The 19,298-nt window shown below is 39.7% G+C and overlaps 1 protein-coding gene across 1 annotated transcript; it reads right to left on the bottom strand.

Annotated features, from left to right (window-relative positions):
• Nucleotides 1–1,921: 1,921 nt before the first annotated feature.
• On the bottom strand, nucleotides 1,922–4,985 carry LOC109009027 (subtilisin-like protease SBT1.8). Its single transcript, XM_035689374.1, has 2 exons — nucleotides 3,283–4,985; nucleotides 1,922–2,894 (listed from the first exon to the last, which is right to left on the bottom strand). The coding sequence occupies exons 1-2, from the start codon at nucleotides 4,910–4,912 to the stop codon at nucleotides 2,221–2,223; spliced, it is 2,304 nt and encodes a 767-aa protein (XP_035545267.1). The 5' UTR covers nucleotides 4,913–4,985; the 3' UTR covers nucleotides 1,922–2,220.
• Nucleotides 4,986–19,298: the final 14,313 nt, after the last annotated feature.

Genomic DNA, 19,298 nt, shown 5'->3' on the forward strand with positions numbered 1-19,298 from the left:
TTCTACTTCCTAGATCAGTTTGTAATTTCATCAAACCTTAGGACCTATATAATAATTATACCTTTCCTTTATAGTCAGGTTTCATACGTCCATAATTCAAATCACTGGTCCTACAACAAACCCAATAATTCGTGCGTATTATTATATGGGCAGTCCATATTTTGGACCTTCTTCGTTTTGTCAGATTCATTTTCCTGCAAAACTGTAAACCTCAGTTCTCTGGCACAAACCCATAAGAGAGTGCAGGCTCATTCCACAAACCAAAGTTTTAAGGGATGTTTGGAATTAGTTAGGCCCTGTTTGGAAAGGAAGATAGGATGATATATTTTTTTTTACGAAAGTTTAAAAAAATATTATTTTTTAATATTATTATTGTTTTAAGATTTGAAAAAATTGAATTGTTTATTATATTTTTTTAAGAATTTAAAAAAATTATAATTATGAGATGAAACTGTTTCTATATCTAAATATGACCTTAATCTCATCCAAGCTCATTTCCTTCCCAAACATCATTTCAATACAAACACTATCAAACTTTCAAACAATTCAACATTTTCAAATTACAAAATAAAAATAATATTAAAAAATAATATTATAACAATATTTTAAGTTTATAATATTTTTTATTCAATTTTTTCTCCATCCTTTCCCAAACCCTCATAAAATATTAACTCAGACTATCTTACTACTATTCAAAAATTATCTTATTACTATTCACAAAATTATCATCTCATCTCTCCCCAACTATCTTATATTTTTTACTTTCGAATAAAAAATAATTGACCCTACAATTTTTCTTTAGCCATCATCCTTATTTTTATTTTTTACTGTACTAATTATTTAATATCATATTGAAAAATAGCTTAGGCCAATTAGTGTATGAACCATATTTCTAATTCGTGTTAATAGACAAGAAGTTTGTTAGTTGCTGCTCTAAAAGCTTTTAAATAATAACTCTAGATGACATGGAATTCCTTAATTTCGTGTAAAGTCTACACACAAAAAATCTATTCATCACCATTTTAACAATCATCATTTGGGTAAAACGTGATATTAAATGATCGAAAAACTATTTAACATTTTTCATTCTCATTCTATTAATCATTTCATATCGCATTGAGAAAATAATGAAACAAACTGTTAATTTGTTGATGTATGCTCCAAACACTTTAAATACTAACATTAGATAACTAACAGGGGTTCTTTAATTTTGAGTTAAGGTACTGAAATGAAGTTTGTTAATTTCTGCTCTAAACGCTTTAAATCAAAGTTTTGAATATCGTTTTGATGACCGTTTCGATTAAGGTATTGAAATAAAATATTTTGGTATATCGTTTCGAGATAGTCTATATATAATAAATTAATTATATATGTATAAATTATATTTTAAAATAACATTAATGTAAGTTTTAAAAAGTTAAAATACATATTTATAAAACTCAATAATAATAATTCTAGGTTCTCAATCCAACAATCCAAGTTATCCAATTATTTAAAAAGATAATTACTCATCTTCATCACGAAAAAATAATTAGAGATTTGATTTTCAGTCATTGAGAAAAGGGAATTGAAAAAAAATTAAGAAAATAATCTTCAAATGTAAGAATTTGAGTGAAAAATATGAAAAAGTCAAAATTTTTACATTGATTACAAAAGAAAAAAAAAATTCGGCTGGTACACTAAAAACCAACCGGTATTGACTAAAACGCACCGGTACGGCCGGTATTTGACCCAGTATGAAACACATATATTTCTTATCCCGGTCACTATCCCAATACCATAAATACCGGGCGATTGGTTCGAAATTTAAAACATTACTTTAAATACTAAAATTATACCAGGAAAAAGATCCCAATTGCACAAATTGGATTGCGGAAGTCAAATCAAACTGGGACCAAGGAGCATAATGAACAAGTACCAATTTCTCAAGTGCTCAACTTCCAACTTCCACTTCACTAAGGTTGAGTATATATATTAGCTAGTAATTTCTCAAGCAAACATAACATTCAATTGGTTTGAAGGTTTGGCCAACTCCCACTATGCAAATGATGGTTGTCCACAGAAGGAAACAGTCTTAGACTAACATTGGCATGCCAATAAACATTTAAAGTTGAGTCACATTGACTTCCCAACCAACCTTAGTGACAAAGTCCATTGACACACACTCACGGGCCCAACTACATATAAGGCAAGAGAAGAGATCAAACACCCAAAGACAGCTTAGGATGTCAACAAATTCCATGTAAAAGCAACAGGGCTCCTTACTTGATGTTCCTTGTTGCTCCAAGAAATTGAACCAAATTCGTACCTAGTCGTCGTTTGAGGTACACTTTTCTTGGCAACAAAGGTAACCGTGTACCTCTGTTTCTCCCCTGCATTCTTGAAAACAAGCTTTGTGGGCTTCACCGTCACCGCCACAACTGATGGTGCGCTGATGGCTAAGTCATAGACCGACCCGGCTGCCCCCACGTTCGTTAATTCGCGAGTATATCGAACAACCCTCTTTTTTGCAAACACAACGGAGAATGACGGGTAATTGAGCTGTCCAGGGTCGGAAAACTTCCTTGTGCATGTAACATTGGGGCGCTTGACAATGATTTGGACCTTATCAATGGTGTAGCCCAAGGAGCACAAGAAGGCAACGTAGTCATTGGGTGAGATATCATAGACGAGGCCCGGAGAGAGGGCCTTATGAGGGTCTACATGCCCGGCGCCATGAGCCCATGGATCGGAGAACGCACCAGCGGCAGCATCACGGAGAGGGGATTTGGTGTTGTCTTGGTTGTAGGCAGTAGTCATTAAAGCAGATTTGATTGCACTTGGGCTCCATTCTGGATGGGCTGCTTTGAGCAATGCAGCCAACCCACTGATATGGGGGCAAGACATTGATGTACCTACACAAGTTTTGAAACACAAAATATAAACAAGAGTAATGTTAGATACAAATTTTAAATAGACAAGTTTATACAAGTTTTTTGTAAAATAATAGGTCTCATTATAAAGAATATTTTTTTTTTCATTTTTTTTAAGGTGGGGTCTACTTTTTTACAAAGGCTTGTATGAAATTTCATTATTTAAGACTTGTACAAATCATTCTATAAAGTGCATAACAACTCATATATTCATTTTGTAAAAAATAAAAATCTGAAAGTCGATTTGTAAAAACATGAAAATCTAGATATTCATTTTACAATTAATTCCGTTTGAGGTTTAAAGCGAGACAAATAATAATAAAATGTACTGAGGTTTAAGAATCCAATCATGCCGTTGGAGAAAAATTACCTGACATGATGTTGAATTGGGTCTTCCTGGTGTCCTTCTCCAGCCCGGTGGGTCCAATGGCCTCTGACCAAGCGGCCAATATGTTAACACCTGGCCCAATAACATCCGGCTTTAGAATCTGAGGCGCCACCAGATTTGGCCCCCTAGAACTAAACGCTGCCACCACCGGCGATGGCCGCACGTCCAGCACTGTCCCTTCAAAGCTCAGCACGGCCGTTGGATTCGGATCCGAGATCACGTACTCCCTTATCAAATCCCCAGTCTTCCTCCCAACAGCCACGGCCGGTAGCAGGTGACTGTCTGCCACCAGTTCCTCACCGCTCTCCGCTGTGTTCGCGAGTATCATCCCAATCCCACCAGCGTCGCGTACAACCGCTCCCTTCTCCACGCGTGCATTTATCCCTCTGTCGCAGACCACTACTTTCCCACGTACCAAGGACGGTTCGAGTGAACCGGTCAAGCACATGTTGCTAGAACTATTACTCCCTTTATTGTAGACCAAACCCACCGGTTTATTTCCCATTCCCTGCCCACTGTAAAGAGATACTCCCGAGTACTGGTTTTTGTTTCCGAGTAGAGCGAAAGCCGGGAAGTCCCGGTCCAAAGTTCCGGCCCCAACCGTCATGATCCACGGGGCCTCATTCGCCAACGAGAATCTCCTGGGCCCACTGTTTCCGGCGGAGCAAGACACGAAAATGCCCCTTTCCATGGCGGAGAATGCTCCGATGGCGATGCTGTCGTGGTGATAGGGGGCGGACCCACCACCTAGAGAGAGTGATAGCACGTCGACACCGTCGGATATGGCACTTTCAATGGCCGCGAGAATGTCGGAAGCGAAGCAACCGATGCTCCAGCAGACCTTGTAAGTGGCGACGCGCGCATGCGTGGCCATCCCACGAGCCGTTCCGCTGGCATAACCGAGGAGGCTGGCGTTACCGACATGAGATCCAGCGGCCGTACTTGCTGTGTGAGTGCCGTGTCCGTCTCGGTCCCGAGGAGACTTGGCCTCTTTGGGTTTCTTCAAGTAGCCACCACCGGCGGCCATTTGATAGCCCTTTGAGAAGCTCCGAGCCCCGATGAGCTTCCTGTTACAGAGCGAGGGGCTAAAATCCGGTCCAGATTCGCACTTGCCACGCCACCGGGCCGGGATGGCGGGCATACCCGTGTCGTCGAAGCTCTTTGACTCGGGCCAGACCCCAGTGTCGAGGACCCCAATGACAACGTCATAAGAAGCCTGGTCAAGGTCCTGTGCGTTATGGCCAGCCCAGAGGCCGGAATCGGTGTCTAGGCCGAGGAACCCAGGTGTGCGAGTGGTGTGCAGAGTGTAAACGGTCTCTTCATAGACACCGAGGACCGCGTCGGATCTGCGGAGCAAATCGGCTTGGTCAGGATCGAGGGAGGCGGCGAAACCATGATAGGCAGTAGTGTAGGTGTAGAGAAGAGAGTCAGAAGTGGCGGAGGGGAGGGCCTGGAGGTGAGCGGAGTACCAGTCATGGTGGGTGGAAAAGGAGAAGGGTTTGTCCTGGTGCTTCATGTGAACTATATAAGTTTGCTTGGCCATGACAGAGAGACATGAAGAAAGAAAAACAAGAGAAATGAAGCAGAGGACGGCCATGGAAATGGAGCCCATGGCTCTGAAATATGCGACAGAGAGGGAGGGAGACAAGATAGAAGAAGATTAGAAAGAGTACTGAGGGGTGCGGTTCTTTATATATATGATTTAGGCTGTGTGAATTTCATGTGAGTATGTGACAGTTCTGTGCGCTCTTTTTTTTTTAATTTTTAATTTTATTTTATTACATATTGCCACCGTAGGCCTTTCTTCTATCCGTCACTCGACGACTGTTGTTTTCTGAGCAATACTTGCGAGTGCTGTCCTTTTGTTTGTCCCAACATGATCTCATTTTTCGTGCTTTATTTTTTAAAATAATGTGAAATATAATTATAGGTCGGAAAACGTCCCACATTTATTTTAAAATAATAATATTTATTATTAAATTTTTTTTTTTTTTACGTAAATTATATATTTATTTAAATTTTTTAAAAAAATACACAATATTTACTACAAATATCATTTCTTTTATTTTTAAAATATTCTCCATAATAAGTTTAAAAAAAAAAAAAATCATTCAACTTTCATTCATAAGAATTACTCAATAAATTTTTTTTCAGCTTCTAACTTAGAACATTGATATTGGCTTCATCAAAATTATCTCTAAAATTTAATAAAAAGTACATGATTGCTATAAATCCAAAATCTCTCTAGCCATAACCCTACATCGAATTAACTATTGAATTCATTAAAATAATAATATAATATTATTATTTTAATAAAAATATTTTTATTTTTTTTCATATTTTACAATTACACTAATCATATGTTAATTAATAATTTAATTTAATTTTTACATTATTATTACAAGACGGTTGAAGATCAAACGAGAATAAAAAATATATATAGAGATTAAAAGTGAATAAAAAATACATTTGATGAGTGAATAGTAATCCTTCAAATTTGAAGAAACTCATCCATTTACTGTAACTCAAAGCTTCACACTTATATCTTTGGCTAATCCAATACTGCTCTATTTTGATAAAATTCATCATATTTTACATTTGACTAAGCTTTTGATGAAATCAATGTCAATGCTCTTACAAGTAATCATATCAGGCCATTCCTCAATCCAACATTGCATTTCCTCTAATGACTAAACCAATTTTGCTAAAATATGTGCTACCTCATTTCCATTTCTTCTTACAAAATTGATCTTCTAACCATGCAAATCCCTCAAACTCTCTTTGACATCTTGAATAATCCGTCCATATGTTGTCCAACATATCTCTGAATTAACCACAACCTCTAATAACTTTTGCATCCCTTTTTATAATCACCTTGCTAAATCTCATATCTAAGCACAATTCAATTGCTTTTCTCATAGCTGCTACTTCTGCAATTAATAGTTGAGATAACAATAATTGTGGTTCCCACATTCAGTAAGTAATGTGAAATATAATTATAGGTTGAAAAACGTCTCACATTCATTTTAAAATAATACAATTTATTATTAAAAAATTAATTTTTTTTACGTAAATGTTATATTTATTTAAATTTTCTTTTAAAAATGTATAATATTTACACATTCTATAACTACAAATATCATTTCTTTTATTTTTAATATATTCTCCATAATGAGTTTTTTTTTATTTTATTAAAAAATTCATTCAACCTTCATTCATAAGAGTTACTCAATACAATGTTTTTTAGCTTCTAACTTACAAGTAATCATATTAGGCCATTCCTCAATCCAACATTGCATTTCCTCTAATGACTAAACCAGTTTTGCTAAGATATGTGCTACCTCATTTCCATTTCTTCTTACAAAACTGATCTTCCAACCATGCAAATCCCTCAAACTCTCTTTGACATCTTGAATAATCCGTCCATATGTTGTCCAACATATCTCTGGATTAACCACAACCTCTAATAACTTTTGCATCCCCTTTTATAATCACCTTGCTAAATACCATATCTAAGCACAATTCAATTGCTTTTCTCATAGATGCTGCTTCTGCAATTAATAGTTGAGACAACAATAATTGTGGTTCATTGCAAGCTGCCATCTGTTCTCCATTAAGATCCCTGATTATAATCTCAACTTCTACTTTCTGATTATTTAAATATGTAGCAGCATCAAACTTAACTTTAAGCCAACTTCCTTAGGTTTTCTCCAAATAGCCCTCTCTGGTCTTGGATGTTTTGTTGTGGACCCCATCTTCGAACTCTTTTAATGACAATAGAGCAAATTGAACAATCTGTTTTGGGCCATCAAAGTGATTCTCGAAGACTGATCTATTTCTCCTATGCCGTATACTTCTTAATAAAACTGCTACTTCTTCCAACTTCTCTTTAGACAGCCTTAGGTGCATTTTACCCCATAGCTCCATAAAATCCCCAGCCATAACAGTCCACTTCTGTAAAGTACTTTCATTCTCTACCCATACATCACTCACAACAGGACATTGCCATAGAGCATGTAGAACAGTTTCCCTATCCTATTTGCAATGTGGGCATAAATCATCTTCAATCACCTTTTTCTGCATCAGTGCAGCCTTAGTAGGCAGAACATTTGAGCCAGCCCTCCACAAAAAGTGTTTAGTTGTACCAGGTATCTGTAGTTTCCACATTGATTTCCACAACCTCTCCACATGCCCCCATTTGATGATTCCCCTTCCCTCCATAACCTTAACTACTTTGCTACATAATAGCCACTTCTGACATTATACTTCCCATCTTTACTGTAATCCAAGATTAATCTGTCTTCACAGTTTCTCTTACTAACTGGGATCTTGCAAATGATCTCAACTTCCTCTTGATAGAAATGATTCTTTATCAAACTCTCATTCCATAGCTACAGCCCAGGTAAAATAAGATCATAAAATCTTGCCTCATGTCCCAATTCTGAAATAGGTGATTGCACACAGTGAGAAGAAGGTGTTGGTAGCCAATTCTGACCCAAAATTTTTATCTGTCTCCCATTTCCCACACACCCTATTAACCATTCCTTCATGAGCTCTTTTGCTTACCACACACTCATCCATATCAATGAGGGGGTACCACCTAACTTTGCCTCCAATATGCTGTCACCATTAACAAAAATTGTTCTTCCTCTTGCTAATGGCTTCTTAAGATCAATCTCCACTTTCAATCTAAGGAACATACCCCATCCAATCTCTTCATCATCTAAATCCACCTCTAATACCCTACCAATTGACCTACCAATCCTTTCCCCTATATCTCTATTCATTCTTGCAAGTGGAAGATTATGAAGTTGCACCCACATTGACTCATAATTAAACTACATCTTTCTCGGTTGCAAATCTCCGTCAAAAGGCTTTAAAATGAACAAATTATTATCAAATAGCCATGGCCTTCCTCCTTCTACCTTTTGCTTATCAGCATGGTTATTGAACACAACCACAAAACAATTCATCCCCACCTCCTGGAACACTGCTGGTTTGCTTAAGCGCCAAATCTTGGACATAATTGATGTGATAACACTCTTGCTAATCACTCTGTCAACACAAACTTTCCCCACTAGACACAATTCCCCTTTCTTAATCATCGTTGTTGTCTCCTCCTCATTCAGTTTTATCGTCTCCATCTCCTCCTCTGTCAACTTCATCTGTTCCCATAGTTCTTCTAATTCTTTCATATCCCTCTTTCCTTCCCTCTTAGCACTCGAAATAATCTTATATAACACTCGACTTCTCTCTGTTTGCTCGAAATCAGCAAGTTGTTTCGACTCAGACCACCACCTCAATTCTCTCCCAAGCGAGCTAGAGAGAAAAAGATAGGAGAATACCCTACACTTAATTCATTCTCCATAATGAATTAATGAATTAAGATTCTTTGATATTCTTTTTTTTTTTCTTTCAAAGTTTAAGGTCTTTGGTGTAAATAATCTTTTATACCTCTTCAATGAAAATATAACACATCTTTTCAATTGACACTAAAATAAGCACATTTACATTAAATGAATCTCAAAAAGAAAAATTAAGAATAAATAATTTTAGAGGGATGGCCAGCCCCCCACCCACCTCAGTGCAAGGGTGAGGTGACGAATTTGGCTAGATAAATTGGACCACACGGCATTGATGAATTTCCAACCACCACTCTAGGTGGTCGTAGGATTGTAAGTTTTCTTTATTGCGCCATCCAACTCTCAAGGTGACGACCACCACACTGAGTGATGGCTGAAGATAATCTTAAAAATAAATAAGGTTATAGATATTAGGAGTTTAGACTTTGTATTTTAATATTTTAGTTTATATTTAAATAATCATGCATGGTGTATCTTTTCTGAAAATGTGTACATCTTCTATGCATGGCCAAAGATGCACACATGCTAAAACAAGGTTGTGATCAATTATCTGTAGAATTATGAAGAACAAATAGAAATGGAATTTGACAATATGGTGACACCCTTAAAATTACATTATCAATTTAAACCTAAATTATATGTGTTTCTTGATCTTAGAAACCAAAAGTTGCCGCATCAACAAGCCCATATCTCATTCAAACACCCAATAGATCATATATGTTTTTGACATTCCTCATAGGACGATAATGTCTTGGTTGTTTCAAGACAAAAGGAACCAAGTAGAACCACCTAAATCATCTCACGCATTGAAAAATAATCATGTTTAAAATAATTATATTTTTGTAAAATAATGATATTTTTATAAGTTATTTTATAAATATATCATAAATTTAAAACATGGTTATGGAAATGGGTGTGGAAGAGAATATTCCTCCCCCCCCCCCGGGCGGTCGAGCCTATGTTCTCAGTGCCCACGACCTAGGGGCTGAGTGTACCAGGTCCAACCCACAAACGTAGGGAAGGCCCAAGACGAAATAAGTGCCAGTGCTTTCCTGCCCGAATAACACGAAAAAGGCCAAACTGCATTAAATGTGCTGGCATGGAGTGCGAATATGAAATCCCGACAAATGTCACAATAAATGCTGCAGTATGACAATATGAACGGACAAGACCCCAACGTGAGGGGTAAAGTAGCATAAAGCTGCAAAGGGAAAAAGGTTAATTACTATCACAAAGCTCTAGCTCTTTTTCTCTTTTCTTCCTTGAAAATTATTTTCTGGCTTTGGCATCTGAGGTGTCACTGACAAACTCGACCACCATTTTTTTACTCTTTTGCAGACACTTGATGAGGTTCGGAGCTGGTGGCTACAAAATACGCCTTAACAGTTGGCATTGTCTGTGCGATCTGAGAATTATTTTGATCTAACAGCATCAGTATGCCTTTTGTTTGCCAACTATGACCTACTCTCGAATGGCCCACAAATAGGAAGCCGCTTTGACCGATCGGGGAGGCGTATGCATAGAGAACGAAATGAATGGCAAGGTTTGTAATGAAGCTTGAGAATGTCAAAGCGGAGACGCATCCAACAGAACCATCTCAGGCCACCTCGCAAGTGCTACTTCCACCCCCTGAGCTCACCGACCGGAGGTGCAGACTCAGGACGAGCTGAACTTAAAATAGGAAGAGGTTGACGAACCTCTCGAACTAGTATCTCTTAACACAATGCTTTTAGAGATGAGGGTGAGCTTAAGAATGAAGATGCACCATGAGATGAGATCATAGTTAATATGGCTCCTGGCCGAGCATCAAGATGTATTCACCTAGACCCATGCAGACATGCCCAAGATCGACAGGAAAGTGATTGAACACTTCTTGAGTGTGCATCCTTATGCCAAGAAGGTCCAGCAAAAAAGGCGGGGTTTTAGTGCAGAGAAATTCATTGCGATAGCATAGTAGGCCGGCCAGCTACTCGCCATAGAGTTCATTCGCGAAGCCCATTACCTAGAATGGCTCTCCAACGTGGTCCTGGTATGAAAGTTAAACATAAAGTGGAGGATGTGCATTGACTTTTGTGACTTGAACATGGCGTGTCCGAAAGACAGCTTTCCTTTGCCACGCATCGACCTGATCTTCTGCTCAACAGTCGGGAACAAAATGTTAAGCTTTATGGACACGTACTCGTGATACAACAAGATCTAGATGAGTTCTAAAGATGAAGAAAAGACCGCTTTCATTACGAACTGAGGCCTATACTGCTACCGAGTGATATCCTTCAACCTCAAAAATGTTGGGCCCACCTACCAGAGACTGGTTAACCGGATGTTGAAAGAGCAATTTGGCCACAAGGTAGAAGTATTCATCGATGACCTGCTCGTCAAAAGCAAGGAGCTCGAAGTCATGTCGGCAATTTACAGGAGGCTTTTGCATTCATTCGAAAGTACATGATGAAGCTCTACCCTGCGAAGTTTAATCTTGGAGTAGGGTAGGGAAAGTTTCTCGGGTTCATGGTTTTGGAAAGAGGCATTGAAGCCAATCCGGAGAAGACTCAAGCTGTAATCAACATGAAAACCCCTCAAACCATTAACGAAGTACAAAGACTTATGGGGCGAATTGCGGCACTCAATTGATTTGTTTCCAAATCACTTGACGCTCTTCTTAGTGTTGCAGAAATTTCATGAGCGGAATGACCACTGCGAAGAGGCATTTACCTAGCTTAAGGAATATCTCACTAACCCGCCCCTCCTAAGCCAAACAGTATAGGGAGAAACCTTGTACCATTACCAGTTTATCACGGCCCTTTCTGTCTCAACAATGTTGGTCAGGGAGGAAGACAAAGCCGAAAGGCCTATTTACTACAACAGCATGGCACGAAGAGCAGCGGAGCCAAGATACCCACCAATAGAGCTGTTGGCATTAGCACTTGCAATAGTTGCCCACCGACTAAGGCCTTAATTCCAAGCACATCTGATAAAGGTCCTGACGGAAGTGCCACTGAAGAAGGTACTTCAAAGCTTGATCACACTCGGACGCTTGGTGAATTGGTCAATCAAGTTGAGCGAGTTTGACATCGACTAAGTTTTTCGAACAACCATAAAAGGGCTAGCCTTGGCAGACTTCATGTTTTAGATGACTGGACCTTCTGAAGATGCACCCTCCTTGAAGGAGGGCAACCGATGGCATGTCTATGAGGACAGTTTGTCATGCCGAAAAGGTGGGGCAATGGGTACGTGGTTCCCGATGAAGGTGAGGAGACCAACTACTCGATAAGGCTCAAGGTCAAGGCTACCAACAACTAAGCATAATACGAGGCCTAGCGGACCTTACCACAAACGTGAAAGGAAAGGTGGATTTTGAGATAATAGTGAACCAGGTTTAAAGGTTCTACATGGCGAGGAGCGAAAGGCTCTAACTCTATCTGCAATGGGTAAGGAAAGAGCGTGACCAATTCCGGAACTTTACTGTCAAACGAATTCTCCAAAAGGACAACTAGAAGGTGGACTAGCTAGCAGGAGCTGTATCAAGCATAGACGATAGGGGTGGAAATATGTAACACGACCTATTAACCCAACACGACACGATAAAAATGGGTTTAGGTTTGGCCTTAACAAGTTCGGGTCAAAACGAATTGACCCATTAAGACACGACTGTTGGTCACTAACTAGTCAACCTATTATGACCCATTATGACCCGTTTAGCCCTAAGATTGTAACATTAATATTTTACAATATGTGTTTATCATATTTGTGTAATTGTGTGTCTATCATATTTGGTATTTTTGAGATTTTAATGTCGGTATTTTTATTGCTTAGATTGTAATTTTAAACTTGTAGTTAGTTTTTTTATTTTTTATAGATATTGTTTATATTTTAATATTTATATAAAATCAATCGGTTCAAACGTTTAAACGGGTCGGGTTAGGTTAATCTATTTCGTATTCACTAACAAGTCAAAAAGGGTCATGTCCTCTCAATCCGCTATCTTAATGGATCATGTTAAGGTTTGAGATTTTGAGAAGAAATCCTTAACGGGTCATATTCGGGTTGACCCATTAAGTATAATGTACATGTTTTGATATGATACGAACACGACTGGTTTACACGATTTGACACCCCTAATAGACGACAAGAAGTTACTATGGGCTACAGTCACCAGGGTAGTAGGGTTCCCAGCATTGGGAATCAAGATCTCAATAATAAGGGAAGCCATACCTGAGTGGGCTCGCAAGATAAACCAGTTCTTAACCACCAAAGAGTTGTGAACCAGAAGGGGGAGGCAAGGAGAGTAAAGAATAGGGCAGTCTGATTTTTCCTTGCAGACAGGAAGCTATACAAACGAGATTTCTCTTCTCCCCTCCTTAGGTGTATCTCCCCAAAATAGACTCAGTACGCTATGGCAGAAATACATGAAGGGGTATGTGGAAATCACTCGAGCAGAAAGATCCTAGCAGGAAAGGCATTAAGGGTTGGTTACTTTTGGCCCCAACCCCTCAAGGATGCATAGGCATTCGTCCGGAAGTGCAAGAAGTGTCAAATACACACGTCGGTTCCACATTGCTGCTTGAGGAGCTGACATCTATCACTTCCCCTTGGCCGTTTGTGCAGTGGAGACCAGACGTTGTTGGAATGATGCCACTAGGAAAGGGTGGCACAAAATTCATCCTGGTAATCACAGACTAGTTTACAAAGCGAGTAGAGGCAGAGTCCTTCGCAACAATGTAACCCGATTCTTGTGGAAGGTCATGGTGTGCAGATATGGCATACCCAGGTTAGCACCATGGACAACGAGAGACAGTTTGACTTCAACCATTACAAGCTGGTGCAATGAGCTAGGCATAAATGCTAGGTATTCGACCCCGAGACACCCTTAAGCCAACGTACAAGTCGAGGCAACCCACAAGACCCTGGTAGGAATCCTGGAAAAGAGATTTACAGTTAAGAAAACAGCTTGGGCGGAAGTTCCCCGAGGTCCTATGGGCATATCGTACCATGGTTAAAACCCCCACTGGGGAAACTCCCTTTACGTTAGTTTATGGGAGTGAGACGGTCATCCCAGTGGATGTAGGCATGTCGAGCTTCCAAGTCCTGCCATTCGTCGAAAAAACAAATGAAGAAGGCCTGCGTGCAAATCTTAACCTTGTGGAAGAAAGGAGAGGGGAGGCCAAGATAAGAATGATAGCTTGCAAGAGGAGATCACAACAATATTTCAATCGAAAAGTCAGACCTATATCCTTTAAAGAAATGGATTTGGTGCTAAGGGAAATGGGAGTGATCTCCCAAGAATAAGGGAAGCTTGGGCCAAGATGTGAAAGATCATAAGTGGCTACAGACTACCATCAACCTGGAACCTACTGGGTTAAGGATGTAGAGGGAAAGGAGCTACCACACTCATGGAGCGCGGAACACCTCAGGAAGTATTTTGTCTAAAAACTCGTTAAAATGGAGGTATTCCCACCGGGTCATGTAAGCCAAAACTTTCAATGAAAATGTTCTATTATTCCCTCATTGCTCACATGTCACAAGAACTATCTAAGTCAATGTTTCACGCTCGCATCTTGGCAATTATATGATGAAACATCTCTCCCAAGTGTCATAGTCTCTTCTCACCACCCAATGCAGTCGAGTCCATCTCTCGCCTGGCTATTTAAGCTGATGCTCCACGCTCACACCCTGAAGACTATGGGAGAGAACACCTCTCCTAAGTGTCCCAGTCTCTCCTTACCACCTAGGGCAAATGAGTCCACCTCCCTCATGGCTACCTAAGTCGATGCTCCACGCTCTCACCCCGACGATTATATGAGGAAACTCTTCTCCTAAATGTCACAGTCTCTCCTCACCATGTAGAGCAGTCAAGTCCATCTCTTTTATGGCTATCTAAGTCGATGCTCCACGTTTGTACCGTGACAATTATAGAAGTGAACACTTGTCCCAAGTGTCCCAGTCTCTCATTGCCACCTAGTGCGGTCAAGTCCATCTCCCGCATGTCTATCTAAACTGATGCTCCGCACTCACGCCCAGGGGATTATAGGAAGGAACACCTCTCCCAAGTGTCCTAGTCTCTTCTTGCCACCTAACGTGATCGAGCTCATCTTCTGCTTGGAAATCTAAGTTGATGATTCGTGCTCGAACCCTGGCAATTATAGGAGGGAACACCTTTCCCACTGTCCCAATCTCTCCTTACCACCCAGCGTGATCTAGTCTATTTCCCGCTTGACTATCTAAGACGATACTCTACGCTCGCACCCCAACGATTATAGGGGGAATACCTCTCCCAAGTGTCCTAGTCTCTCATTGCCACCCACAAACAGTCGAGTCCATCTCTTGCCTAGTTATCTAAACTGATACTCCATGCTTGCACCCCAGCGGATATCTAACACATGTTTGGCATTCGCGGTCGGCAAGTTCTAGGACCCCAACCCACTTCAAGCTCAGTGGGTGGCAAATGCACTTTTGAAAGACACACCGCAGTGGAAAAGATTCGATTAAGTAGAACGAGGGATAGGATGGGAACTACTCCTCCAAAACTTTCCCCCCAGATGCGACATGTCAAGCAAGGAATCAAAATGAGCAAAAATGATGAAAGGTTTAGATAACATAACCACGTAGCTACAGGGGGAAAGGGTATCAAGAATATCATTTATTATGTATGTTTAAGTATTACAAGGGCAAGAATTCCCCGTGCCGAAGCAAGGTGAAAGACATGAAAATGACATAAAATTGTAGTAAATACATATAAACAAGTGTCATTGATAGATCAAGGATGAGGAGCTAGAGGCAAAAAGGCATCGGGCATCAGGTCGAGACCTAAGGAATCGAGGACCTGGAGTGGTCGGGACACAAGGTCTTCCAGTCAAGTTCAAGGAGGCTAGCCCCAGGGTTCTCAAGGACAAAGTCTCACATCTTCTCTAAGGCGTCCCGGTAACCATAGCCCTAGGCCCTATAGTTGACAACCCTAACCACTGTTAACTCTGGAGAGATCTGTGCCAAGTCTCCTTGGGAGGAGGTCAACTCGGCCTCCAATGAGACAACCCGAAGTTCATGGATGACAGCCCGAAGTCTCCGGGATCTAATCCCTTCCCGACTCCACCGGAGGGAGTCATTAAGTCCCGCGATCAGTCGGTCCTGAGATCTGACTTCCTCTTTGAGCCACCTTCGCTCCCTAAGCTCCAGCGCATGTTGCTCTTCCATGGTCTCCTTCTCGCCCCGAATCCGATTGAAGATCTTGGAAGGACTTCTCGATCTCCCGGATAATTTTTGTCGTGCCCCTGACAACGCTCTTTTAACTTTGCCAACTCGACGTTCTGGCAGTTAACCTATCTCAATTGGCATCTCACTCCTCTCCAACCAGCTTGGCCTTGAGACAACAGTGGCAGATCTCCTCATCTCTCTCGACTTGCTCAACTTGGAGGCGACCAAGCTTCTCGTGAAGACGGGAGTATCTCTTATGTTTCTTGTGCCACAACTAGTGTACATCAATGAAAGCCTCCACCGCTCCATCCCTCTCCACCTGAGCTTTTAGCACCTCTTCATCGACCTAGATTGCAAAGGCTCGCAGCCCACAGACCTAGGGTGAAAAACTAATCAGTGACTTGGTGGACAGGACCAAACTGATGGATTCGGTTCAATTCAAAATTGGTTCGGTTCGATACTGGTAGCGGTGTAACCAGTTAGGTTCAGTCCAATTTTGGACATATTTTAAAATTGAACTGATATACACCGGTTTTGAGATCTGAAGAACCAATACCGTACCGGTTTTTCTGATTTTAGCATAATATTAGTGGATTATATAGTTAGTATAACTATACTAGAGATAGGAAATCCAGAATTGGACCGGTTTCAATCGATTTTTAAAAATATGGAATAGGACCAGACCAAACCGAGATCGGACCCACCGGTTCGGACCGATTCACCGGTTTTTTTTTACCCCTAAGTAACGGTTTCATTTTTATCAAAATTGGTCTAAACCGGTTGGGTTCCAATTTTCCTTTTTCTAACACCAAATCGAACCAGACCAGACCAATTCTTATATATATATGTATTTTAATTTGTTATATTATATAAAATATTTTTATATGAGTTTTTATGTTATATATAATTTTTATATATAACTTATATAATTATATGTAAAATAATTTTATATTATATGCTACATTGCTAATTAATATAACATTAAATTTTAAAATACTATTATTCATTTATAATAATAATCTAACAACATAAAATTAATATAACATTTAATTTAACATAAAATGTATATTAATTTAATATTTGATATAACATTATCATTAAAAGTTTTAATTTTATAACATAAAATTTTAATCTTAAACATGAACATTTGATAATATGTTATTAATATATATATATATATAAATGTATTTATCAAAGACAAGGTTCGCAGGTTTGGAACCCTATACAAGGGGGGTTTCCTTTCAAATGACAACTGCCTCTTCCTGCTGCAAGGGCGATGCATGAAAAAAAAATCCCCCGCCCCCCCCGGGCGCGGCCGATCAAGTACCAGTTGCTTCGCTAGTAGGCCTTAGGTTAGGGAGGCATTGTCTCCTAGTTCTAACCAACCTCCTGTGTGTAATCAACATGTTGCTAGCTTCAACTCTGTTGAATAAGAATCATTGATTCCCTCTGTTGTCCATTTCTTATTCATTCAAGGTGCTCGGCCGGTGCTCCTTTCTCAAACCAAAACTACACGAGTGACGAAAGGATAAAATGTCACTAACAAATATGTTAATATGTATTTATTATGCTATGCATACACTAGGCCCCATTCTTTTTTTTTTTTAATACATTTGGAGGAAGGGGGTTTCGAACTCCATATGTCTTTTTTGGAGGCTAAGGGTTATGCCAATCATGCCACCGGCCTTTGACAACTAGGCCCCCGTTCTGCCCTCTGGTTTAGCACTCACATTTCTTGTTACTAAGTATTTTGAATGTGTGAATTATAACTTGTTCAATATTCCGAAGGGGCCTGAGGCAGGGAGATCCCCTCTCACCTTACTATTTTGTGTGCTAAAGCCTTGTCTTCTTTATTATTCCAAGCTAAGCAACATAGATGCATAACCTGTGCTCCTATAGGGAAAGGCCCAATTCGAATAAATCACTTGTTCTTTGCAAGGCCAACGTGGTTGAATGGTGTAAAATCTCACAAATTCTTGATATTTATGAACAGGTTTCTTGTCAAGTCCTTAATAGAGATAAGACCTCAATTGTTTTCAACAAAAATACTCCACAACTTACTCAGAGATCTATCTTGAGTATATCTGGTATTAAATCTACTAGCTCTTTGGAGAAGTACCTTGGCCTGCCTACTGTAATTGGAAGATCAAAGAATGCTTCCTTTCACTCACTCATTGATGGACTTGGAAAAGAATTTCGAATTGGAAGACTAAGATGCTATATGCTGCTTGGAAAGAAGTTCTTATTAAGGTAGACCTTCAACCCATTCCAACATATGCCATGGGAATTTTTCTACTGCCTCAGGCTATTACTCAAAAGCTAAATATACTCTTAAAGCAATTCTGGTACGGTTACAATGAAGATCATTTCAAGATTCAATGGGTGAGATGGGACCAGGTCAGTCAATCAAAGAATAAAGGAGGATTGGGTTTTTGAGATTTTAGAAGCTTCAATGTTGCTATGCTAGCTAAGCAAAGTTTGAGGATGCTACAAGATCAATCATCTCTTCTGGCCCAAGTGTTTAAGCAGAAATATTTTAAGAATGGCAATCTATTGGAGGCAAAGTTAGGTTTTAACCCATCCTATGCATGGAGAAGTTTGTTTTCTAGTTTGAGGTTGATTAAGAAAGGTCTTTTCTGGAGAATTGGGAATGGAAAGAAGGTGAAGATCTGGAGTGACAAGTGGATACCGAGGGATTATGCTCCTAAGGTGTTATCTCCAAATGTGTTAAATGAAAATTATGTTTGTGTTTCAGATTTGATAGATATTGATATGATGAATTGGAATGTTCACTCTTTGAATTCTCTATTTGATCCACATGACACTCTGTAATTCAAACCATTCCTATTAGTAAGGGGGCAGGGAAGATAAGATGGTTTGGCTACCCACGAAAAATGGCATTTTCTCTATGAAAAGTGCTTATCACCTGCACAAAGAGCAAGAAACTAAAACTACTGGTGAGACATCTTGTGGAGAGTAGTTTGAAGAATGGAAAGCTATATGGAAATTGATGATCAAGAATAGGGTAAAAGTATTCATATGGAGAGCATGCAAAGAAGCCATTCCTACTTTATCCAATTTAATGAAGAGGTGTGTTATGGAAGTGGATGCCTGCAAAGTGTGTGGATTAGCTCCTAAAACAACAGGTCATGTGCTATGGGGATGTCCAGCTGTTAGGGATGCATGGAGTATGAGCTGCAGAAAGATTCAGAAGATGACATTTCAAAGTGATCAATTTCGAGATATATGCAAGCAGTTGACTAAAAGTTTACAACTTGAAAAGCTCGAGGAAGCTGCAGTTACAGCAAGACTACTATGGACCAAAAGGAATGAAGTCATCCATGGCAAGGCATTTCAACATCCAATGGCAGTGTCTCAAGCTGCTAAAGAAGAGGTTCAAGCTTACAAAAATGCTAACAGCCAGGCTAATACAACACAAAGCAGAATTGT

The sequence above is a fragment of the Juglans regia genome, chromosome 1, assembly GCF_001411555.2.
Source record: "Juglans regia cultivar Chandler chromosome 1, Walnut 2.0, whole genome shotgun sequence".
Taxonomy (NCBI): domain Eukaryota; kingdom Viridiplantae; phylum Streptophyta; class Magnoliopsida; order Fagales; family Juglandaceae; genus Juglans; species Juglans regia.

Bases quoted from the DNA above. Each gene is read 5' to 3' on its own strand.
- LOC109009027 (XM_035689374.1), bottom strand. From the start codon at position 4,912: ATGGGCTCCATTTCCATGGCCGTCCTCTGCTTCATTTCTCTTGTTTTT. The intron at 2,895-3,282 runs GTAATTTTTCTC...AAACTTGTGTAG, and splicing joins CCAATTCAACATCATGTCAG to GTACATCAATGTCTTGCCCC.